General features: G+C 53.4%; 1 protein-coding gene across 2 annotated transcripts in view; it reads left to right on the top strand.

The window, feature by feature from the left end:
- Positions 1-23,732, top strand: part of Pstpip1 (proline-serine-threonine phosphatase interacting protein 1) — a 42,187-nt gene extending 18,455 nt beyond the window's left edge. The window contains exons 2-15 of one of the 2 annotated variants that reach the window (XM_036191795.1): positions 8,789-8,889; positions 9,538-9,612; positions 15,566-15,600; positions 15,776-15,882; positions 17,607-17,669; positions 17,918-18,016; positions 18,619-18,664; positions 19,427-19,506; positions 19,949-20,047; positions 20,768-20,864; positions 21,528-21,618; positions 22,287-22,342; positions 22,560-22,690; positions 23,441-23,732. In XM_036191795.1, coding sequence (XP_036047688.1) covers positions 8,789-8,889; positions 9,538-9,612; positions 15,566-15,600; positions 15,776-15,882; positions 17,607-17,669; positions 17,918-18,016; positions 18,619-18,664; positions 19,427-19,506; positions 19,949-20,047; positions 20,768-20,864; positions 21,528-21,618; positions 22,287-22,342; positions 22,560-22,690; positions 23,441-23,572 — 1,212 coding nt within the window. In that variant the 3' untranslated portion in view covers positions 23,573-23,732. Of the gene's footprint in view, positions 1-8,788; positions 8,890-9,537; positions 9,613-14,262; positions 14,447-15,565; positions 15,601-15,775; positions 15,883-17,606; positions 17,670-17,917; positions 18,017-18,618; positions 18,665-19,426; positions 19,507-19,948; positions 20,048-20,767; positions 20,865-21,527; positions 21,619-22,286; positions 22,343-22,559; positions 22,691-23,440 lie in introns of those variants that run through there. The other variant, XM_036191796.1, reaches the window with a different exon arrangement.
- The last annotated feature ends 207 nt before the right edge of the window (positions 23,733-23,939 follow it).

A 23,939-nucleotide genomic window follows, 5' to 3' on the forward strand; every position in this document is an offset into this window, starting at 1 on the left:
GCTCCCTGTACTTTGGAGCCTGGTGTGGACCCACACATCCCAGGATCTTGGCAGGTTAGCAATGCAAGGGAAGGGCCCTGCAAGGCCAGAGGAAGCCATTAGACAGCAAGTTGGTGGGAGGTTCTAGAAACTTCTTTCCAGCCTTAAGCTCTAGTTGGCCCAGCTAGACACAGAGCAGCTCTTACCTGAAAGGGGTAAGAGTTTATTCTTAAGCCAAATAAGAATGACAATGGCCCCAGGACAAGTTGCCCCCCAAAATATGGTCCATGTGGAAGTGTTTTATACCACAAATGGGGCTGGGTTTAATACACACACGTATTAGTTATAGAACAAAGGCTCTCATAAATCGAGGCATTTACCAAATACATTGGTGGTGATCGCAGATAGGTGAGTCACAGCAAAGAAGGGAAGCTGACATGGGTTTTAGATGCTATCTGATAGCATTCCTGGCTTTGGGATTGGTGGAAGCTAGTGGCCCGCCAGGTGCACACTTTAAAGGCTCTGAGTCACAAGGTCAGATACAGGGCTGGGTAATTAATGGCTTTCAGAGGGACTAAAAGTAGCCAGGATGATTTGCCATTGGTCTGTAACATTTGAACTCTCCATAATCATGAAGATTGGCCTCGTAAATGCTTTAATCCAGGGGCAGTCTTCCCTCTGACACTGTTGGTGTATGCTCACCCATGGCTATGCCATGCTCTCTAAAAGTAAATTTGCCTTTGCTTTCTTTATTGACCCTCTCTCTCCAACTCCTAGCCTGAGCCATCTCAGGAAAGCCACAAAGCACTGCTCTCCAAAACACATATCAGTTTGTGCAGGGCCCTTCTGGACACAAAACATCTAGATGGACAGGTGCCCTGAGCTTGAGTCCTCTTCGGGCTATTCCTGGCCTGCTGGCAATGAGCACTCTCCACCTAACCTTACATTGCATTGCATTTCCAAGACGACTCCTCTCGTGGAAATTCTTCCGTGAACTAACCTGGAATTGGCTCTCCTGTCTCTGCCTGATCAAGGCTTGTGTGGCTGGAAAAGCCAACCACTGATATTCCTCCTGGCCCTGATGGCCCAACAAAATCTATAGGTAGGGCAGCATTTCTCTAGACCTTGAGTTTATGAACCACATCCTTCCCTCCAGACTCTCTAGGCTAGTGATTGGCACACTCACTGATGCCTCTAGCCATTCATTGTCCATCAATTCATTGTCTATCTGTCTGTCTGTCCATCCAAATCAGACCTGAATATTTAAGCCTTTACCTTCCTTAATTAACCAATCAGGGGTTGGGGATTTAGCTCAGTGGTAGAGTGCTTGCCTAGCAAGTGCAAGGCCCTGGGTTCGATCCTCAGCTCAAAATAAATAAATAAATAAATAAATAAATAACCAATCAGTGTGGGAGTGAGCCCCATCTCAGGGTAATTACTGGGACAATGGAAAAGCTTGCTTACTGCCCTTTGTGTACAGTGGGTATCACAATACCAGCCTCGGAACACTGTTGTCAGAAAGGGGGGGGGCTAGCTGTTTATGGGTGGTGAGTAATGATTCATTAAATCCACAAGCAATTGGGCTGGTCCCCTCCTGGGACACTAGCACCAGCAGCAGTCACAGAGCTACATCCTCTGGAAGAATCCCTAGGTACTTCTCTGGCCCATCATTAGGTGCATGGTTGAACTCTCAAGCACAGGCTCTGAGTACTAGGCCCTACAAGGAGCCAAGCCACATGCCTGCCACCTTCCTGGAGTTCACAGTCTCTAGGGCATTGTGTTTACTGTGTGTATCAGGTTCCCCAATAGCCATTGTGGTTGGGTTTCTCTGACCACAGGGGACAGGCAACAGGAAAGCAGTCGCTAGTGACAGAGCAATGGCAGGCACGGTGGGCGCAGGGTCCCTGCTGTCCCATGGCTGAGGGAGGGCAGGCAACGCTGCTGCTTGCTGGTCAGTGTGCAGAGAGAGGGCTGGCCAGAGCGCCGGAATGACAGGCAGAGGACGGATTGCTCAGCTCTGACTGCACTCCCACCGATAAAGGTGGATTTTTTTTTTTTTAAGGCTTTAAAACAATGAAGAGCCCGTGAGAGACTAGAAGGGTTTCTTTCGACTTGCAGATCTCATGACCCAACACTCGGGCACCTGCTGGGGCTTTTCTAGCCATTTTTAACCCAGGCAGGTCCAACCTAGTATCTAAGTCCTACTGTCTAATGTCATCCGAAGTTCCTGCTCTCTTAGCGCCACACAGGGAGCCTCTGGTGGAAGAGGGAACAGGTCCCCTGGAATTGGAGTTATGGATGATTATGGGCTGCCATGTGGGGGCTGGGAACTGAACCCAGGCCTCTGGAAGAGCAGCCAGTGTTCTTAACTGCTGACCCATCTCTCCAGATCCCCCCGCCCCCAAGTAAAATTCCAATGTGGACTGTGGACTGAACACTCCCACTCCGGGCTCCACTCTGTAAGCAGCCGCAGTCATTCCCGGTCCTGAATTGCTAGGGAAGATGAAAACACTGGTCCACATGATACCAACGCTCAGACTCACAGCAGCACCCGGCTGAAGAGCTGCTGAGAGTCACTGTGTAGCCTCCACAGTCTGGAAGGTGAGGGAGAGGTGACTTCAGCTTGATTGCCCAGCTTCATTCCTGGCACATGAAAACAGACCAAAACCCAAGCCTCCCCCAAGGCTAGAAATGATCTGTCCTCCATGGTTTTTGTTCTGGAATTCTATTCAAGGGAACCTTTGATAATGGCTCCCCCACCCCCACCCTAGCCCTGCTTCAAGTGGATCTGGGGTGGGGGAAGGGCAGAATGACTCATTTTTCCCAGCCAGGCCACAGGGCTTTGGTAGATGAAAGATTCTCTCTGGTGGAGGGGAACAGGATATTGGCTAATCAGTAGGGGCAGGCCTAGGAAGCTACCATTGTGGTAGTAGGTCCTGAGAATGGGTTCTGGTAGAGAGATGGAGTAATGGAGGCTTAGGACCAGGCTCCTGGTCTGGGCTATCTGAGCTCAAGTTCTGGCTGTGTCCTGCAAGCATTGCAATCTGTCCAGGTCTCATTTTCCTTATCTGTAAACAGGGAAGGAAATCATAATCTGGATCCCAGGGCCTGCATCAGGCTCAGCTCTGATCTGGGTTTGCTGTCCTTTGTGGCCACCCTAGTTCAAGTGTTTCTCAGATGGATGCTACCTAGTGAGAACTGTGAGGTCATTTCCACAGCCACGGCCATAGCACGCATGTGTGTGGGGTGAGCCACATCTACCCTGTGGAATTCCTTCCATCTTCTCGAGCAGGGTGGGAACCTGGTACTGACCTCCAGCACCCTGAGTGGGTCTAGCCTACAGAAAGCTTCCTGCCCATGCATCCCGGGTGAAGAAAGCAGGCCCTTTGAAGGTGCAAGTTTCTTGTTCAGGGGGCCTGGTCTGTGTGGCCAACCCTCACAGCCACTAAGAGTGAAATGAGCAGAGAAGGAGGAAGAGGCAGTGGAAATGGAGGCTGTTTCTTCTCTCAGTGGGGCACATACAGCAGGGTCTGATGGCACACAGGCCTGAAATGGAACACTTGGAGCTCCCAGAGGACCCAACAGGCCACCCTTGCACAGCAAGGCACCTGGATTTCTGCTCTACTCCCTCAAGGCTGAGGCAGGAGGATTCACCTTTTTGCCTTCAGATTTCCTGGGCTCATCCTCCTGGAGGCCTGGGTTGGTCCCCTGGGGCTGAGTGGCCACATATCACATGGCAAAGCTGATCTCACATCTGGTTCATGTGGGCCTCCTGGGTGGAGGGACCATGTCTACTAAACACCCAGGACTCTGGCCTGACATGAGTTGTTCCCAGGCCACCAGGCTGGATGTGACTTCTGGCTGCTTTCTGGTGGTTTCTTTTCTCTAGGTGGTGTTGTACTGACCAGCCTGGCATACCTCGAGGCCAGGGCACATGGATTAAATCCTAACATATGGCCTCATTTTGAGGTAGAGACAATTTAAGTCATCATTTTCCAAAGGTATCTTTTGTTCTGACTTGGGCTCTGGTCATTGGTTTGCTCATATTTTGTTGTAGTTTGTTTTGATTTTTTGAGGCAGGATCTCACTCCACAACCCAGGCCAGACTTGATCTCATGTTTCTCTTACCCCAGTCTCTCAAGTCCTGAGATTACAGGCATTGTATCACCAGGTGCAGCCTCAAAAGTTATCACATGTGCGTGCGTGCGTGCATGAGAGAGAGAAAAAGAGAGAGAGAGAGAGAGAGAATGCATGTGTGCGAGAGTGTGTGTGTATGTGTGTGAAAGTGTGTGTGAGAGAGTATATGTATGTATGTATATATGTGTGAGAGAGTGTATGTGTGTGAGAAAGAGTGTATGTGTATATGTATTTGTGAGAGAGTATGTGAGAGTGTGTGTGTGTGTATGCATGTGTGTGAGAGAGTGTGTGTGTATGTGTGTGAGAGAAAGCATGTATGTGTGCGAAAAAGAGAGAGTGTGTGTGTATGTATGTGAGTGTGCGTGCATGTGTGTGTGTGTGTGTGTGTGAGAGAGAGAGAGAGAGAGTGTGTGTGTGTGTGTGTGTGTGAGCAGAGGCCAGAGTGCTACTTCAGATGCCCTTTCTCAGGAGTCAGCCACCTTGTTTATTGAGACAGTCTCTTTCTGGAACTTGGAGCTCACTAATTCAGCGAGGCAGGCTGGCCAGCAAGCCCCAGGGACCTGCCTGTCTCTGCCTTCCCAAAGCCAGGGTTCCAAATGCATGCCAACATACTTGGCTATTTTTATGTGGTTGCTAGAGATCAAACTCAAGTCCTCATATTTGCAAAGTAAGCGCTTTACCAAGTAAACCATCTCTAACCCCCAAAGCTGTCTACACCCCCACACCTTCTGCCCAGGGTTTTTGCTTTGAGCCACACCAAAAGCTATCTTTTTTTAAAGTAATTTTAAAAAAAAAATTATTTTATTTATATGAGTGCTCTGCATGAATATCTGCATGCCAGAAGAGGGCATCAAATCCTATTACAGATGGTTGTGAGCTACCATGTGGTTGCTGGGAATTGAACTCAGGACCTCTGGAAGAGCAACCAGTGCTCTTAACCTCTGAGCCATCTCTCCAGTCCTTAAATTAATTTTTTTAATGCTTCAAGGTGAAATCATTTCTAGGCTGAATGACTCAGTGGTCTTAGTCTGCTGAATGCCTGTGGGGCTGTGGCTCTGGGGCCCAGCCAACCTCGAACACTCCAAGTTCTGCTGAGCTGCCTTGGGCAGTTCCTACACTCTTTGAGCATCCTCATTTCCATCTCTCCCTTGCTGCATCTTGGTATTTTCAGCAGTGCAAAGGCTGGAATGTTCTGGAATGGTGTGTGGTAGACACTCAACAAACAGAGAGCTTGTCACTGCTAGGCTGTTTCTCCACTGCCCTGTATTCCAGCCAGTGGATCCTGTGTAAGAGTAAATTCACAGGGGGACTGAGCTCCAAGTCCACTTGCCCCCAGGATAGTCCAAGGTATGGGGAATGTGACTGGAAGCATGTGGTCTGCTTGAGTGCAAATTTACAGCTCTTCTTGGCTAGAAAGTGGGGTATTAGCGTATCTGAGGAAATTTTTAGCTTCTTGAGGTAAAAAGGTCACTCAGATGACACCTATGAAGGCTCAGGTGGACAACAGTGCTTTGTGCAGGACAGGCCTTCAGGCTGTGAATAGTGAGGGGCCTAGACAGGCATAGTTTTCACGCCTCATGTCAGTGGTTCAGCACAGCGAAGCTAGCAAGGGCATTATTGATACTGCACAGCTCGATTGTATAGAATCTTGACTTCTAAAGAAAACCGAAAGTAAGTGGCTAGGGAGACCGTGGAGGCTCCGCCAGTGCAGGGAATGCTACAAAGAACTGGTGAGGGTTTATGACATTAGACCTCAATGTTGGCTGGCTGCTGACTATCAAAGTCAGGCTGGCCTCCATGGTGTCTTGGAAGCTGAGGTCATCACCTCTGGATGGCTGTATCCTGGGAATGGCTCAGGTCCTGGAGTGCTGCCTAGGGCTCTGAGGATCCCCATTCACAGCTGCAAAGCCCTTCTCCTGGCAAATGCCTAGCAGGTTGTAGTGGATCAAGGAAGGGCTTCAATTTCTTAAGAGATTTGTCTCGTTATTTATGTGCATGTGTACATGTACATGTGGGTGCTTGCAGAGGCTGAAAGAGGGTGTCAGATCCCCTGGAGCTGAAGTTGCAGGAGGTTGTGTGCCACCTGACGTGGGTGCTGGGACTCAGCTTGGTCCTCTGCAGGATTAGTCAGTGCTCTTAACCTCCGAGCCATCTCTCAGGCCCCAGACAGGGCTCTATTTTCATGTTTTAAAGTAAGATCACGGTGGTCGGGATTTGGTTGATAGGCTAAGGGTGGATGGGGAGGCGGGGATATGAGGGAGGTGGAGGGCAGGAAGGGCAGCCCTGGGTGAGTCTGCCTTGGATAGCTGGTGGACTGGTGATTGAGAGGTTCCTTTCTGCAATCTCTCCCTTCAGCACTATGAGCAGTGAATCTGCTAAGAAGGTGACGGTGTAGGGGTGAAGGAGGAGGGGAAGGAGGGGGGCAGGGAAGGAAGGCAAGGCAGGCAGCCTGAGGGGCTAGGCACTTCCTTAGAACAGCTTGGTCACTTGTGACTGTGGCTCATTCTGCCTGATGCCACTGCAGCGTCCAGGGGCTGGATGGGAGTCTCCAGCCTGCGGCAGGTGCTGTGCAGACGCGGTCCTGAAGACCTGGGCTAGAGACCCGCGCTGCCTTTTATGTCTTCCAGCATGGCCCATGTGAGTCTGGTGGGGTTTCCTTTTCTACTCTGGGACTCAGGACAGGAAGAGTGCCCTGGAGTGGCAGGCCTGAGCATTGGGAGAGGAGACACAGACCATTAGCCCTTCCAACACATCTTTCTCAGAGGCACAGTGGACTAAAGGACTAGGTTCTAGTTTGTAATATAGCCCCAGGCAGGCCCTTCCCTTCTCTGGGGCTCAGTTTGTTAAGCGCTGAGGGGTCTGTGGTTTTGTGGCCTGAATGCTAACATCAACTCAGTGACCCTCACAGAGAAGAGGGGGTTGGGTCTGTGACTTCTGACTCACTTTTTCCCCCATGCTGCTACAGGCTTTGACCTGGGTGTCCCCAGGGAGGGCAGAGGCCAAGAGTGGGAAGCTGTGCTCTAAGTTCATGAAAAAGTAGCTCCCCTTGAAAGACATTTAAAAAATAGGACCCTGCCTCAGGATGGTGCAGCCTAGACTTGGGGGCAGAGGGGGTGGGGTGGGGAATGTCTGCCCCTATGGGCCTGCAGCAGGTCGCAGGGGCAACTGCCTCAGGCTGGGGTCCCAGATAGCCAGCTAAGGACTAGACCCACAGCTCAGTGGCCAGTGGGCAGCTGACACTGGGCCTGGCCCAGCAAGGCTGCTCAGAGAAAGGGATGTGAGCCTAGGGGCTGACATCTTAGAAAGATTCAACACTTCCAGTTGGCGGAATGTGCACGGGGGTGGGGTGTGGGGGGCAGCATTTATGCCCCCTGTGCTCTTCCCCAATATCTGATTCTCTTAGATCTTGAAGCACACCAAATGCCCCTGAAGGACACTTACTGGAGATGTAACTCAGGGCTTCTAGACAATCACCACATCCCTTAGCCCTTTCCTTGATTTTTAACCCCATCCATGCTCACCACACACTCATAATTTGAAGGGAGGCCTGAGGCATGGGAACGGGGTCAGGTTAAGTATGACTGACATGTAGAGAAACTCATTGACCTCTGACAGGCTCTGTGGGTGCTCTTGGTGGGTGTTCGGGATGCTGGGGTTCCTTTCTGTTAGTGGGGCTTTGAGGGGCCCGGCAGTGGTGGCACACTCCTTTAATCCCAGCACTCGGGAGGCAGAGGCAGGCAGATCTTTGTGAGTTCAAGGCCAGCCTGGTCTCCAAAGCGAGTTCCAGGAAAGGCACAAAGCTACACAGAGAAACCCTGTCTCAAACCCCGCCCCCCCCAAAAGGGGGTGGGGTTTGAGGGAACAAGGAAGATAGACAAGGTAGGCACCAAATCTCCTGTCCCAATACCCAAGGGTGGAGGGTTGATGAGACCCCAGTGAGGGAGAGAGATGCCCCCGCTTTCCTCCAGGATCCATGCCCTACCATCTGTAGTCCACCACACAGGACCCAGGAGAGCTGTGGGTGAGAGGCCTGGGTCTGGGATGTTGCAGGAACTTCCTTATAGTCCTTGAACTCTGCTTCTGTTCTCTGGTTGCCCTTACTGGTGGCTCACACATGCTCAGAACCCTCTAGTGGGAGACGTGAGAGTCACGTTGGTCAGGGGTCATCTGGACTGGCTTGGCAAGGCCCAGGTACAAGGTTAGCTGCCTCCCAGAATTCCCAGATGTCCTTTGACCCTAGTTAAGAGATGAGTTACAGCCGGGGATGCAGCCGAACTTGAGCCCGGTAGCTGGTGTTCCATGACCAGCCACCAGATCTGCCTCCTCAACATGCTTCCTTACTTAGCTGAAGTCGTGAGGTTGTGAGGGCCTGGGCCACACCAGGCATTTAATGAGGAAGAATCTGGGGTCTGGGTGTCATCACGGAGCCTCAGTGGGGGCCCTTCTCTTTCATCCACTGTCTTGGGTTGAAGCTAATGTGTCAGACTATTGAGGCCCAAGCAGTCTGGACAGCTGTGGTTCTGGAACTTCCATATATGGGGTGGTGCTGTGTGCTAGCACGAGGCTGGGCCCTGAAGGGGGACATGGAGGCCAGAGGGAGGCTGTGCTCGGGAGGTGGTCAGCAGGATCCCTGCTGCCCTACTGGGGTTCTCATGGATGTCCTGTGTTATAGTGCAGGGACTTCACGGCCCACACGGGATATGAGGTACTGCTGCAGAGGCTGCTGGATGGCAGGAAGATGTGCAAGGACGTGGAGGAGCTGCTCAGACAGAGGTAAGCAGCGCTGGCAGGGTCAGGGCAGATGGGGAGGGACGTGGTTACGCCCCCTAGAACCTAGCTGATATCAGTGTGGGTCTGCTTTTCCAAACTGAGGAGATAGCTCAGTGGGTAAATCACTTGCTAAGCAATCATGGGGACCTGAGTTCAGATCCCCTCCTATAGCAAGAGGGGATGCAGAGACAATCCCAGAATCTCATGGGCCAGCTACCCTGGTGTCTCTGCAGAATACACTATACTCATATATGAAAGCTTACAGGGGGTGGGGGTGGGGGTGGGGAAGCTGTCCTTTGACCTCTACAGGTACATTGTGATACCTATGCACCTGCACTCATGCACACTCACATGTACACACCCACGCACACACACTCACTCACTCACTCACACACACAGGCAGAGCTGTCTGTTGTCTCCTGTGGCCCCTAGGCCTGGGCTTCCTTCCTCCGAGCACCATGCCAGGCAGCAGCCCTTAGGACAGGCCTCTTTTCAACTGACCTTTATCCTCAGAAGGAGACGGGGCTCAACTTTTCCAGTAGCCATCTTGCCAGCAAAGTATGATGGGAGAATTCAGGTCCTACACCTGTTTGGGGGCCATAGGCCGCTGGCAGTGCCAGGAGAGACACGGTGCTTGCTCTGTCCTTGCAGGGCCCAGGCGGAGGAGAGATACGGAAAGGAGCTGGTGCAGATCGCGCGCAAGGCTGGGGGCCAGACGGAGATCAAGTAAGAGTGCCCCACTGCTCCTCCGAGGAACCCTCAGGACCTTACTCGGGACTTGGGGCTCTACTGATGTAGGGTAAACTGGGCAGGAGCTGGTCAGCGGCATCTGCACCCTGTCACCAGGCATTCTGAGGTCAGGGTCTTGTTCTAGCTTGTGCTCTGGGAAGAGCAGGGCGCATGGCACCCACCAGTGTGGCAGGCCCCATTCCTGTTAGTGCAGCTCTGGCAGCTCTGGATGAGGCGTGCTCAGGGGGCTGAGTCACCGTGGCTGTCAGCGGAGTGGGAGATGCCACCATCTGACTGCTTGATGCGGGTTTGAGCTAGGCATCGTGTGAAGGGGGTGGGGGGTGGGCACACAATCTCCTGCCCACTGTAGAAGTGTTGTGGGGATTGAGGCTCTGGGTGAGGCTTGCTTCTTGCTTAGAGAAGGCTAGAGGGACAGTGTGTGCCTGCCTTGTTTGTGTACGACCCCAGGATGGTCACTCCCTGTCTGAATCCCAAGTCCCTGAGCTTGCAGATGCACTCAGTGAGCAGTGGGTTATCTGTCGACTCGCCTGCCCCATGCATGTGCCCCTCCAGGTGAACTCAGTACTGCTTACGTGGGCATTACAAGGGCCGGCTGGGCTTCCATTTTCTTCAGGCTGGTCCCTTAGTCCAGTGCAGAGACCACGGAGATGCTGCACAATGATCTAGGAACCAGGTTCCTGGGGGTAGCCTTCATGCAAAAGGGTACCCCAGGGGCAAGCAAACCCACAGGGGGTGCTAGCCAGATAAGAAAGTGACTAGAGCAGGCCAAGGTTGGGGCAGGAAAGAAGCTGGTCAGGACCCCTCCAGGAGGAGAGGGCATTTCCATTTTGACTGCTTGTGGACAAAGGCTCAAAGATGTCACGATACCCGGCACACATAGAGCCCTTGCACAGTGGGGTGGAGCCTACCCCTCCCTCGGAGCTTGACGCCTGCAGGTCCTGCTGATCCCCACTCATGGGGGCATTCAGGAAGTGATGTCGCTGTCCCATGTGACACTGATGAACTGTGGACCAAGTGTCTGTCATCTGCCCGTGTCCTCAGTGAGTGTTTATGGTATATCTGCTGTGTGTCCTGGCCCAGACTGACAAGGACATTCAAAAACTCAACCCCCTGAGATGATCTCCTCTTCTTTAGCACTTTGCAGCAGACCCTTCCCACAGGCACCTCCTCCAAGAGGACCTCCGGATTGCCTCACTGTCAAGAGCTTGGCTCAGACAGGGCCATCTCCTCCACTCCAACCTGGAGGGCTCTTGATAATGTTGCTAGTCTTAGGAGTTTAGATCGGGTTTGTTTCTCTGGCATTGCAGGACTTAAAGGGTAGGAAGAATCTGGAACACAACATGGAAAAATCTCAGACATGGCAGGCACGATCAACTGCTACAGGAAGGCTTTTGTTAAGAAGTACACATCACGGGCTGGAGAGATGGCTCAGAGGTTAGGAGCACTGACTGCTCTTCCAGAGGTCCTGAGTTCAATTCCCAGCAACCACATGGTGGTTTTTTTTAAAAAAAAAAAGAAGTAGTACACATCAGTAGCCAGGAGATGGTGGCACAGGCCTTTAATTCCCTTTAATTCCAGCACTGGGTTTGAGGCCAACCTGGTCTACAGAGTGAGTTCCAGGACAACCAAGGCTACATAGAGAAACCCTGTCTCAAAAAAGCAAACAAGCAAAAGTACATACAGCCAGGCAAACAGAAAGAACCCTGCAAGACAGAGGAAAACTCAGGACCCCTAATCCCAGGCTCTTGCCAGGCTAGGGCCTTGTGTGTGTAGGAGGGGTCAGTTTAAACAAAGGGGTGGCTGATGGGACCACAGCATGTCCTGATCCAGCTTTGAACTTATTGACTGGTCTGCTAGCAGGGGTTGGGGGGCACACTTGGGAAGACAAAGCTCTGTGTCATCCTTATTACCTTGTTACCTACCTGTGGCCCCTCCCCCATCTGTCCTTCAGCAGGGAATGTGAGTGGGTCCACAGTATTTGTTACAGACACTTGCGGGTGGGAAGTGTTGGTCCTTTCTTTTTTTAAATGTTTGTTTATTTATTTTATGTATATGAGTGCTCTATCTACATGCATAACTTTATGTGAGATCCTACTATAGATCATTGCAAGCCACCATGTGGTTGCTGGGAATTGAACTCAGGACCTCTGGAAGAGTACCCTGTGTTCTTAGGCACTGAGTCATCTCTCCAGCCCTGGGAAGTGGTGGTCCTTAGGAAGAGTCTGGCTGGTGGCCATCTTCCAACACCCAGTCCCCTCTGCCTGCAACACAGGGGGGCAGAGTTGAGCAGACAGAAAGACAGGCCTGAGGGCGAAGTGACTTCATAGATAGCCCACACTAAGAGAATTCTGCTGGCTGCCTCCACTTCTGCAGCCCCCCAAAACCAGTATTCCTGCCTGGGGTCCTGGCCTCATACTAGCTTGAGTCTCACAGAACCAGGGGCTCAGGCCACAAAGATGAAAGGAAGTTTTAGTCACACCTTAAAATGAGTTTTTTCGCCGGGCAGTGGTGGCGCACACTTTTAATCCCAGCACTCAGGAGGCAGAGGCAGGCGGATCTCTGTGAGTTCGAGGTCAGCCTGGTCTACAGAGCGAGTTCCAGGAAAGGCGCAAAGCTACACAGAGAAACCCTGTCTTGAAAAACACAACAAAAAACAAACAAACAAAAAAGAGTTTTTTCACACCTCATTCACATGGTACACCAGTGAACCCGCCTGAGCCCCTGCATGTTAGGGACAGGCTAGGTATTGCAGGAGTTTATTGTCACTGTCCACACCCCATGACCAGCCTTGCAGAAGGTTTGGCTTGGTTCTCCGGCTGCTGTCACCCTTCCTTTCTCTCTACCTATCCCTCCCTATTTGGTCCTTTGGGTCTGCCCAACCCCCTCCTTGCCCAGGAAGTGGTCACTTCCTCCCCCTCTTCCTCTTGCTGCCACAGGAGGGGCACCTCAGAGGGTGGGGTGGAGCTAGGCCAGTGTCCTGTGAACCCCTCTGTGGGTACAGATGAGCAATGATAGCCCAGGCCCTAAGGCCCACCTCACCTTCACCCCTCACAAACCTGAGTGCTGAGATTCTCCTGCCAGGGTGTGTGTGTGTGTGTATGATCTCTGCTCCACTGAGCTCAACGTGAAGATGACATTGAGGAGGGTGCTAGCCCTGTTCCCAACCAGCTCTCTGTGGGCGCAAGGCCTGCTTCCAACTGGGAGATAATTAGCTTCCTGGATGGCAGGTGCCCAAGGGTTGGGGATGCTGAGACAGGGAGACTGGTATGGTGCACTTATCCTGTGAAACTAGACTCCAGCATAGATTCTGAGTCTTCTGAGAACCAAGCCAAAAGGCCACCAGGAAGAAGTGCATGTGTGGACGTGGGCAGTGGCTGACAAAAACCAGAAAGAATCATTCTAACCCCTCTCAAGAGAAAGCGGGGTCACCACAGCAGACATCCCTGTCTTCCTCTGCAAAGTGGCTTGCCTTGACGTTTTATTTTTAAGCTTTGTTAAAAATGTGTCTGTCAGTATGTCTGTGTGGATCTGTGCAGGTCCCCATGGAGGCTGGGGTGTCCGGTCTCCTGGAGTCACGGGGTTGTGAGCTGTCTGAAGCGGGTGCTGGGAACCAAGCTTGGGTCCTCTGCACGAGCAGAATGTGCTCTTAACCCAAGCCATCGCTCCGGCCCTTGGCCCTGCCATTTTGCTTCTTACCAACTGCATGGCATCGCTTTTTGCCTCTGTGACTCAGTTTCCTTATCTGTAAAGGTCAATAATCAACGTATCTTGGCTTGTGGGTTTGAGGCTGGCCAGCCATTCTCATACTGAGTGTGTTGGCAGCCCCTGGAAGGTACAGACCGAGCAGCCAATGGTCAGGTCACGGGCAGAGGCCTGCACATCTGTCTGATGGCTCCCAGGCTGCTGGAGCTGTTTCGTGGCTTTGGCATTCAGGGCAAGGGCCCTGGCAGTAAAGGGGACCCCATAACCCTCCTTCAGGCCTGCATCCCCAGGGTCCTGCCAGGTTGCCACTCCTCCTTGATCTCAGTTTCCCCAACTGGCTAAGGAGAAGAGGAAACCTCTGCAGAGCGGATTTGTTCTATCTCAAGGCACAGGCAGGTGGTGGGTTTCCATGAAAGGACACCTGGGGAATTGGCTTTGAGATGGGTGTCATACGACAATTTGACCACCAGGGGGCGGGAGAGCGCTCTGCAGAGAGGCTGTGAAAGCCGGCAACTTGGCTGCTGATTCTAGTGAGCCTGCCATACTCTGGCCTCGGTTTCCAGGCCAGCTCAACTGATTGGTTCCTCAGGCATCCTGCTGAGAGGGAGGCCTTGGCATTTTTATTTCCTTAGCTAGGGCCTACAGATGGTGTCTAAAGACCTTGGGGCAAGCTGCACCACCATGCACTTGTTTTGGGGTCCTTAAGAGACTCAGCACTGCTAAGCCCAAGCTGGGAGCAGAGGTACAGACCTCCCTCACCCTTCATGGCCTGATGTGTGGGAAAGGACTCAAGCTGGGGCAGCCAGGCAAGCGACTCCTACCTGAGGTCAAGGGAGCAGCTTCTGCAAAGGGGCCACTGGAAAACTCTTAGAAGGGGCAGTTTGGGGTTGGGGGAAGACCAGGTGGCTGCTGGTGCCTGGAGGGTATCCCTGGGACTGGCAGAGTTTGTATATGTATCTGCATGACAGGCATGTAAAGCTCCTACCTTGCTTCAGGCCTCGATGGTACCTTACACTGGACTCACATTTTCAACCATTTTGTGCTGCTAAATGCTCTCTGTAGAAGGGAAGAAAGAGAGAGGGCCAGGAGGCTTGCCTGGGGTCACACGGTGAGTGAGTGGCAGAGCCTGGTCATCTGGCTCCAGCGTCTACTGCTGTCGTGTGTGGAAGCTCACCGTAGGAGGCCGCCCCTGATTTCTACACCATCCTCTGAGCAAAGCCTATACCCTCAAAGGCTCTGCTCCTGAGAGTTCAGGCTCTCCCTCGTGGTTCCTGTATCTGCCCCAGGACTCCTATACCCACTGATAAACAGCAGGGTGCCCTGGGGTGGTGGCACCTCAGCTCGGCCCTTAGCACCACCTAAGGCAAACAAGGCTGCCAGACAGAACACAGGGCACTTGATTCTGCCGCTTCCCAGTACACAGTGAGGGCTCTTCAGTCAAGTGTCGATCATTTGTTATTCAGGGCATGTTTACTCTCAGGAAGCAATTTAAAAATAAGGTTCAAGTAAACTGAGCCCAGTGGAGATCTCTGGGGAAGGTGGTGGGGGCGTTTGAGACAGAGGCTTATTGTGTAGCTCAGGATGGCCTTGAACTTGTGGCCTGCCTGCCCCTGTTGCCTGAGCGCTAGGACTCCAGGCTGTGCCACTCCCCCACAACCCCAGGTGCTTCCATTTGCTCCACACAGCACCGGCTCCTTCCTGAGCACTGTCTGGGCTCCTGTGCTCTGTGCTGCTTCCTTTCCCCTTGGTAGGGCACCGAGGGGCAGCCTGCTGCCATAGCTCTCCCGGCCTGTGACCCTGCCGCCCTCTCCACAGCCTTCCAGGCCACCTACTGGAAGGAGCTGTCCAGTCCTCCTCTGCTTCTGACTCTTCCTGGCAGTATTGGGTACTGAAGCGCTAGGTGCCTGCCCAGGAGGGGAGGTCTCAGAGGGGGAAGGGAGCTTCTGGAGGACCCGCCCCTCTTCTTCAGGTGTGCGAATACAACCAGGGAGTGGGGGAGTGGAGGGTGGGTGACTTCCTTTCCTGCCACGGCAAGAAGGTTTGATTGCTTTGCAATTTACAAAGGAAGCTTTGTTTCCATAATGCCAGTTTGGGGTTCACCATAACAATGACCATAGCAGCAGTGCATATGGCTTAGGACCCTCTCTCCAAAATGACAGTACCATGGGCCAGGGAGGACTGCAGGGTTTTGCACACCTGCCTGCTGACCTGGACTTCTGTTTTGCAGCTCCCTGAGGACCTCCTTTGACTCCCTGAAGCAGCGTAAGTTCCAACCATCCCCACACGGGCAGCTGGGCCATAGGGTGCAGCTCTCACAGGGGGTGACTGGGCTGTACACCTGGGCTGGGGTCCAGCTTTATATCGAAGATGGGAGGGGTGAGAGATGAAGTGTGAGGGTGCCACACTGGTCCAGGCGGAGGCCATACTGTCACCCTAGAGACAGAGAACGTGGGCAGCGCACACATCCAGCTGGCCCTGGCCCTGCGTGAGGAGCTGCGGAGCCTGGAGGAGTTCCGTGAGAGGCAGAAAGAGCAGCGGAAGAAGGTGAGGAGGGATGGGGGGCAGGGGACCAAAGAGAGGATGGTGGCTGAAGTCACCCCCTGCTCCGGGGGACATTTGGGAAGTATGGCTTGACGGAAGAGAGAAGGCGTGTTTGAGTTTGCTTTCCCGTTGCCGTGATAAAACACTGACTTGGGAAGACAGGTTTATTCAGCTTCCATTTCCCAGGTCACAATCCATCACTAAGGATTGTGGGGCAGGAACTGAAGCAGAGACCACCAGGAAGGCTTACTGCCTTTGCTTCCAGGCTCATATATTCATATACATTTCTTACACAGCCCTGGCCCACCTGCCTAGGGATAGTATCACCGGCAGTGGGCTCGGCCTCCTATTAACAATCAAGAAAATGCCCTACAGAGAGACACGCCCACAGGGAAATCCAGTGGAAGCAATTCATCGGTCCAGGGTCTCTCTCTTCCTAGGGATGCCAAGTTGATAATAGAGACCAACCACGACAACAGGGTTTATATAAAGGCTTAGCTTTGGGCCAGAGTGCCCCATGGAGGCCTACTGCAGAGCCGCCCCATGCCAGGAAGGGGAAAAGGTGCTTGACTATCCCACTCCACAGACTGCAGAGGGTCAGCCACAGCGTCAGGTGTCCAGAGGAGCCCACTTGAGTTGAGTGGCCCCTGGAAGCTGGTCCTGGACATAATAGTGCTGCAGGTTCTGAAAACAGGTAGACTTGGGGGCCAGGGCTCCTCAAGATGGAGGGGTAAGATACTGCTCCAGGGGTGCAGCTCAGGCTTTGGGCTCAGCTCATCTGAAGGTGCTTCTCGTCAAGGTACAGGGCATGGCTGGCCCCACAAGGGGTGGTTACCCTGAAAGCAAGTGAGTGCCTCATCCGGGGCAGTGTGTGTGTGTGTGTGTAAGCACAGGCCTGGGGCAGTGTGTAAGCACAGGCTTGGGGATGCTTCAGGTAGGGACCGCCTTCCCAAGCCTGGGGCTCTGATTGGCTGAGCACCTTGCCCACCTGGAGGGCAGAGGCTTGTCAGAGCCTCCCTAGGACCAATCCTATTAGCCAGAGGCATTTTACTTATAATGGTGGATGTTGTGGTGTGCCTATGAGTGTGCATGCATACATGGATGTTCAACCTAGGGTCATGAATGGGTGAATACCGGAGTGTGTTGTGTATGCACGAGTGGCCAGTGGGTATGCAGAGAAGGCCTGTGTGCAGTGTGAGCAGTTGGGAGATGGGGGCTGAGGATAGACTAGGTATGCATGTGTATGCCAGTGTCCACTCAGTGTGAGCAAGTGGTGGCTTGTGAATAAAAGACTCAGGTCTCATGTATGTGTAAGTGAGGTTGATCTCTCTGGCTGGAGACCAACTCAGGCTGAGGTCCACAGCAAGGAAGCAGTAGGCATACCCACAGCCTAAGTTTCTCTGGCATTCTGTGGAGGGGAGGTTTTGTGTCCTTGCTTGTTGGAGACAGGGTCTCACTATATAACCTTGGCTGGTCTGAAGCTTGCTATATAAACCAGACTGGCCTCACAGTCCTAGAGTTTATCTTGCCTCCGCCTCCCAAACACTGGGATTAAAGGTATTGTTTTGAAGAAGATAACTCTAGGAGAGACTGAACACTGACACACATGCACACACGAACATGATGTAGAGGTGTTATGTCCCAGGGACAAGGACAACCCCTCCTCTTGGCCTAGGGGAGCGTCTTGAGACCAGAGCCCCCAGCTCAGAGCCTCATGTCTCCTGCAGTATGAGGCTGTCATGGACCGTGTCCAGAAGAGCAAGCTGTCACTCTACAAGAAGACCATGGAGGTAAATGGGAGGGCTCTGAGACAGGGCTTGCCTCAGACCTTGGTCCACTATGTGTATCGGCCAGCAGGGAGAAGAGACATCTGAGAGGGCAGGTGTAAGGACCCAGAAGACAGGGCCCAAGTCTCCATGGGAGGAATGCCTCTTCCACCAAAGCCCCACAAAGGGAGGAAGTCTGGGCTTAGGGAGCCTCATCCTGGGGCCCCAAGTAGGGCATGCAGCCCCACAGACACACCTCTCTGCCCCTTCAGTCAAAGAAGGTGTATGACCAGAAGTGCCGGGATGCAGATGATGCTGAACAGGCCTTTGAGCGCATGAGTGTCAATGGCCACCAGAAGCAAGTAGAGAAGGTGCGTAAGGTACTGGGGGTGGGGCGTGGAGATGATGGACGTCCTGGCACCCAAAGCAGGGTAGAGGTGGTAGGCAGGGAAGGGCTGCCATCCCTGGGCTGGATTTGCATCTGGGACATGCTACCCCTTTCCAATTCTTAGTGTCCACTCTTTGTGATGGGTATCCTCAAGAAACATTCTTTAGCACAGATCCTCTGCAGCACAGGCAACCTCCAGACAGGGTAGGAGTGGGTGAGTTAGCAGGGCCCTTAATACCTGTTACACAGCCCAGAAAGCTGAGCCCAGACAGAGCAGGGGGTTGTGGATGAGTTGAATCCAGGTTGGCCGGAGCCCAGGTTCTGAGCAGCAATGCAGCTAAGGCCACAAGGGTCTCAGCATTTCCATTTCTCATGTTTCCTGGTGACTGCGGGTTTCTGCTTTTATTTTCCTTTCGTGGAACCTGCCTGGTCCCCTCCGCAGCAAGGCTGCTGGTGAGTGGTAGAATTGACCCACCCACACCTTGATGTCCCTGAGTTTGCCAGGGAGGGTGCCCATCACTTCTGTGTAGCTTCAGGGCCAGGATTCCTGGGCTGGGACTCAATGCCACTCTGCTTTTTCCTCAGAGCCAGAACAAAGCCAAGCAGTGTAAAGAGTCCGCCGCAGAGGCAGGTACGCGGCCACTCCTCTTCCCTCAGCTGGTGCTCGCCCACATGCCTGTGTCCCCTATGCGCCACTCCAGAGTCCAGAGACTATTTCTCATCACTCTGCATGTTTCTTCCTCAGCTATTGCCTGCAGCCATGATGACTGTTTGCTTTTAACATACAGAAACAAAGATGTCATGCAGCCACTGAGTGGCGGTTAGCATTTGAATCAAAGCCATTGAGTTTCAGGGCCTGGGATCCACAGGGTGATATCCCTCTATCTCACACTCAGTGACAAACGCTCACCTTCAGCCTTCCTGGGACCTGGCTCCCATCCTTTACCCAATGGCAGCATTTGCTCCCTGACCTCCTATCCCAGCGGCAGGCAGATCCTTCTGCTCCACCTCTCCAACACCTGCTGCTTTCTCAGCAGGTGCCAGATGACCAGCTCAAGATTCTAGCTCTCAGAGGCCTTGAGCCTCGTTTACCATCTGTAAAGTGAGGGGAGGGGACACAGGAAATGGAGCACTTCTGTAGAGTTCTGCTCTGGCCTTTGGCACTTCAGAGCACAGTGGAGAAGTGGAGAGTCACCCGGGAAAGGGCAATATGGCAGCTGTGTGTGTTGGCCAGCAGCTAGCCAGGCCCCTTGGGGAGGAGGCTCCCAGGCCTTGGGGGAGGTCGTGTTGGGTGGGTCTCTGCAGGAGGGAAGGACAGAGGAGATCCTGTTTTGGGAACTTTCAGGGAAAGTCCAGGCTACCATGTCTGCCTAAGGGTCCCCTGTGCTTGTAGAGCGAGTGTACAGGCAAAATATTGAACAGCTGGAGAAAGCAAGAACCGAATGGGAGCAGGAACACCGGACCACCTGCGAGGCAAGTGGCCTGCCCTCCACTTACACCCCCACTCTATCTGTGGGAAGCTGGGGCTGGGGGATGGTACTCCTTCACTCCACTTCTAAGTCACCTGCTTGGCTGGTGCCTAGGGTCTATCCCCAATATTTATCTGGCCTCATGCCCTGGATCCCTTTGCTGCAGGGATATATTCTTCATAAAGCCCAAACTGAGCTCAAGGCCTGCCCTGTGACCTATTGATGGACTGAGTCCTGTGCCTCTCACTAGCCTCCCTTCTAAGACAGAGGACTTGATGGAGATGCAGCAAACAGGCATTCCTAACAGCCCAGTCTCCCTGCAGCTACCCTAGCTCGAGGCAGGGCTGGGGACCTCCAGGGCTGTCCTTGTTTTAGACTTGGCTGTGGCAGAGTGGTCTGCACTGGTCACCTGGTCTGGCTCCACCATCCTCCTCCCTCCCCCACAGGCCTTCCAGCTGCTGGAGTTTGACAGACTGACCATCCTCCGCAACGCTCTGTGGGTGCACTGCAACCAGCTCTCCATGCAGTGCGTCAAGGATGATGAGGTGTGTGCCCTGAGCTCAGGTCTACTGGGGCCAGCGGCATCTCCCCAGACTTTAGTTCAGTCTCCAAGCCTCGGGAACATTCTCCTCCCTGCTCCTGCACTCAGGGCACCTGTCCCTTCACGGTTGTGTCCTCCTCTCCCCAACACAGCAGAGACTTGCTGTGGGCTGGAGGAGCCCCACTTCAGGCTTGTGGGAACCTGGTCTAGGTTCTCTTATACTCCTCTCCCATCTCTCTCTCAGGGTTGGCCAGGGTACATCCTACCCCAGGTCAGGGGCTACCACCTACCCCAGGCACCTGTGCAGCTCTGACCACTCCTGCCCATGGGCTTGCTGATCCTTGTGGCAGTAGCAGGTGTAGCCACACTCTAGATACCCACAGACTCAAAGCCCAGAGTGACCTCGGCTTCCCACTTTTTTTTTTTTTTTTGAGTTCCCTCATCTTAAAACAGGTTAAACCATGGGCCTTAGAGAAAAGGAATGATCTGGGGCCTCTCATCAGGGCTCTGAGCTGAGGTGTTCAGGAAACTTCTGAACATCAGCCAGGTCTCAAATCCCTCTGGCAGGCCAGACATCCCAAGGTTCCTCTGGCCAGCACCGAAGCTGGAAGGTTCAGACTCAGAGGCAGGACTATGTATAGCAAGCCTAGATTATCAAGGTGATTACGGCAAGGGCAGATATTGGGGTGAAGCCTGGACACCTTTGTTCATTCCCTGCCCCCAGCTCTATGAAGAAGTACGGTTGACACTTGAAGGCTGTAATGTGGACGGCGACATCAATGGCTTCATCCAGTCCAAGAGCACTGGCAGAGAGCCCCCAGGTAAGACCAGCCTGAGGGCAGCTCAGTTTCCAGAGTCAGGCCTGGCTGGCTCTAGACTTGGCCCAGGCTTTTTGGAGCCTTGGATGCCAAGTTCAGGCTGGGGTGGCTGGCTCACACTTCCCTGTTGGGTAGAGGTAGGCCAGACATAGGCTAGGGGACAGTACATTCTGGGGCTAGGCTCTTAGCTTATTTCCCTAAAGGTTTAAAAGGAAGAGAGCTGAGTGCACCAGTGTTCTCAGGAGCAAGAGAGGAGGATGGGAGATTTTATGTAGGCCGCAGCAGAGTGCTCTGCACTAATCCTTGGCCTGTCCAGTTGCATAAAATCATGTATTCAGAATACCCATGCTGGGCTGGAGAGATGGCTCAGTGGTTAAGAGCATTTGCTGCTCTTCAAGGGGAGCCATTCAGTTCCCAGTTCCCACATCAGGCAGCTCACAACTGTCTAACTCCAGCTCCAGGGAATCCAATGCCTCTGGTTTCTACATGAACACACACACATATATACATAATTAACAAAAATCTTGGCGGCGGCCAGTGGACCTCTGTGAATTTGAGGCCAACCTGGTTTACATAGAGTCCCAGGACAGCCAGGGTTACACAGAGGGACCAGGTACGGTCTAGCTTGCCTCGCTGCTCTAGGCCTCATGCATTTGCTCTCTACAGCTCCGGTGCCTTATCAGAACTATTATGACCGGGAGGTCACCCCACTAATTGGCAGCCCTAGTGTCCAGCCATCCTGCGGGATGATAAAGAGGTGAGACACACAGGGGCTGGCCTCACCTGCCCTTGACCCTCCACATCTCCTGAATGACTGAACAGCTCTGGTAGGTCTGGTGCCTTGTCTAGGTACAGGGCATTCCACAGAGATATTCTATGATGAAACTACCCTCAGTCCAAGAGGATGCAAGTACTAATTACTCACATTACATTTATTCACCAGTGACTGTGGGCTCCTGGACAAGCATCTCATCTTGTCCCTTTGGCCCTACCATGAGGCAGGATGGTGTCTCAACTGTCAGGCAGCAGAGACAGCACTCTCCAGGTGGCTTAAAAATGGCCCAAAGCCCAGACATCTGGAGAATCCACAGGCTTTTAGAGGGCCAGCTCCCTGGCCTGGCTGTCGTCGGGTGCCAAGGCCCTAGTTCCTGTGGGTGATAGAGTCTGGTGTCCATGGGCCCAAGGAAGACCTCCTCTGCATGGAGTGGGGGCGGGGAGCATGTGAGGGTAGGACCCCATGGCTGCAGGTACCTGGAAGACCCCAAGTGTATGAGGGAAGGGTGCTCAGAATGGACAGCCAGCCAGCAATGGTCTGTGGGGTGGCCACAGGCTGGTAGAGGTCCTGGAGCGCTGAGAATTCCAGTCAGTCCCTTCGTTTCCTGTGCGGTAACGAAAGCCCTTCCCCTCTCTCCTCCCTTCCTCCAGGTTTTCTGGGCTGCTGCATGGAAGTCCCAAGACCACGTCTTCTCAACTTCCTGCTGGTGAATGAGGGGGATGGGGATACTGGGACAGGGCACATGTCTTCCACCTAAGACCCCAGTGGGGAGGAGAGGACTCCTACACAGCACAGATGGAGCACTAATGCCCCAAAGGGAAGGGGCACACTGTCCAAGAGTGAGGATTAAGCCCCACCCCAGCAGTCTCCAGGGACCACCATCCTCCGAGAGGGGGCTGATCTGAGCCTCATCCTGCTCCCAGCTCCCACGGAGAATCTGGGTCCCGCTCCTGATCAGAACGAGTTGGTCTATGCAGCCATTGATGTGCAAACACAGGGAAGCCTTGCTGCCTCAGCCGGGGACTACCGGGCGCTCTATGACTACACAGCACAGGTGAGGCCTTCACCCTCCAGCTCAAGGGCACCAGTGCCTGGCAACATGCCTGGGGCGTGGGCATTTAGACCAGCCCCAGAGATCGGAAGAGTGAACGACGTCTGAGGGCCGGTAGCTGCTCAAAGCTGCACATGTGGAGTCCACAAGGCTGACAGCGCTGCTGTGAATGATGGGCTTATTTCCTAGCTGTGGCCTCAGAGAGCCACAGTGACCAAAGGAGTCCTGGAGCTGCCCTGGAACTGATTTTCAGGTCATCAGGGCAGCCGCAGAACAGCTATGCTGAGATGAAGTGAGGGGTGAAGCCCTGGAAGGCAGGCCCTCCCTCAACTTGAGCCAAAATACCCACGTGTGTAGGCAGGCTGGATATGGGCTGCCAACTGAGGTCACTTTACAGGCCTGTATCCCTGAGAGTGATGGGGAACTGAGGTGACAGTAGATGGCTATGTAGTTAAGTCTAAGAGAGCTTGTCCTTGGGATGTGACAAACGCCTTTGAGATGCTGCAGTGGTTGGGGCAGTGAGAGAAGCCCAGGATAGGTCTCCATGACAACCTGAGCAAGTTAGGAGGCCAAGTCTCTTGGGGAACCCCACAGCCTGTCTATCTCCAAAGGAACTACCCTGGAGGCCTGAGCATGAGTCAACAGACTAGATACCCTGGGACAAACATGCATGGGCTGCCAAGGAGGGGTGTGCCAGACCAGAGCCCGCCCAGGAGGCCCTCCCGTCTCATGCACTTGCTGTTTCTTGCCCAGAATTCCGATGAGGTGGACATTTCTGCAGGAGACATTCTGGTGGTTATCTCAGGAGGAGAGGATGGCTGGTGGACAGTGGAACGGAATGGACAGCGTGGCTTTGTCCCTGGGTCGTATTTGGAGAAGCTCTGAGGAAAGAACAGCAATACCCATGCACCTCTGACTGACGGCGAGGTCAGGACTGTTCTCATCACGTGAGGCCAGACTCAAGCTTGGTGGCCCTAGGGATGGGATGGGTGCTGGCTATTCCCAGTGAATTTCTTCCAGAAGGAATAAAGGGGCACACACATTCTTCCTTTGCTGGGGTCCTCCTCTCTTACCCGTGTCCAGGGGCTCAATTCAGAAGCCAGAGTTGGGGGAGAACAGAGCTCTGCCATTAGACAAGTCTTCAGCAGCTAGGGTCAGGAGAGGCCTCGACCCAGTGGCTGAAGCTCCCAGGCTTCCAGAGCTTCACTGATCCCTGGGACAGCCAGGAAGGCAGGTGGGTGAGGCTGGAGAG

This window comes from Onychomys torridus, chromosome 7 (assembly GCF_903995425.1).
Source record: "Onychomys torridus chromosome 7, mOncTor1.1, whole genome shotgun sequence".
Classification (NCBI taxonomy): Eukaryota; Metazoa; Chordata; class Mammalia; order Rodentia; family Cricetidae; genus Onychomys; species Onychomys torridus.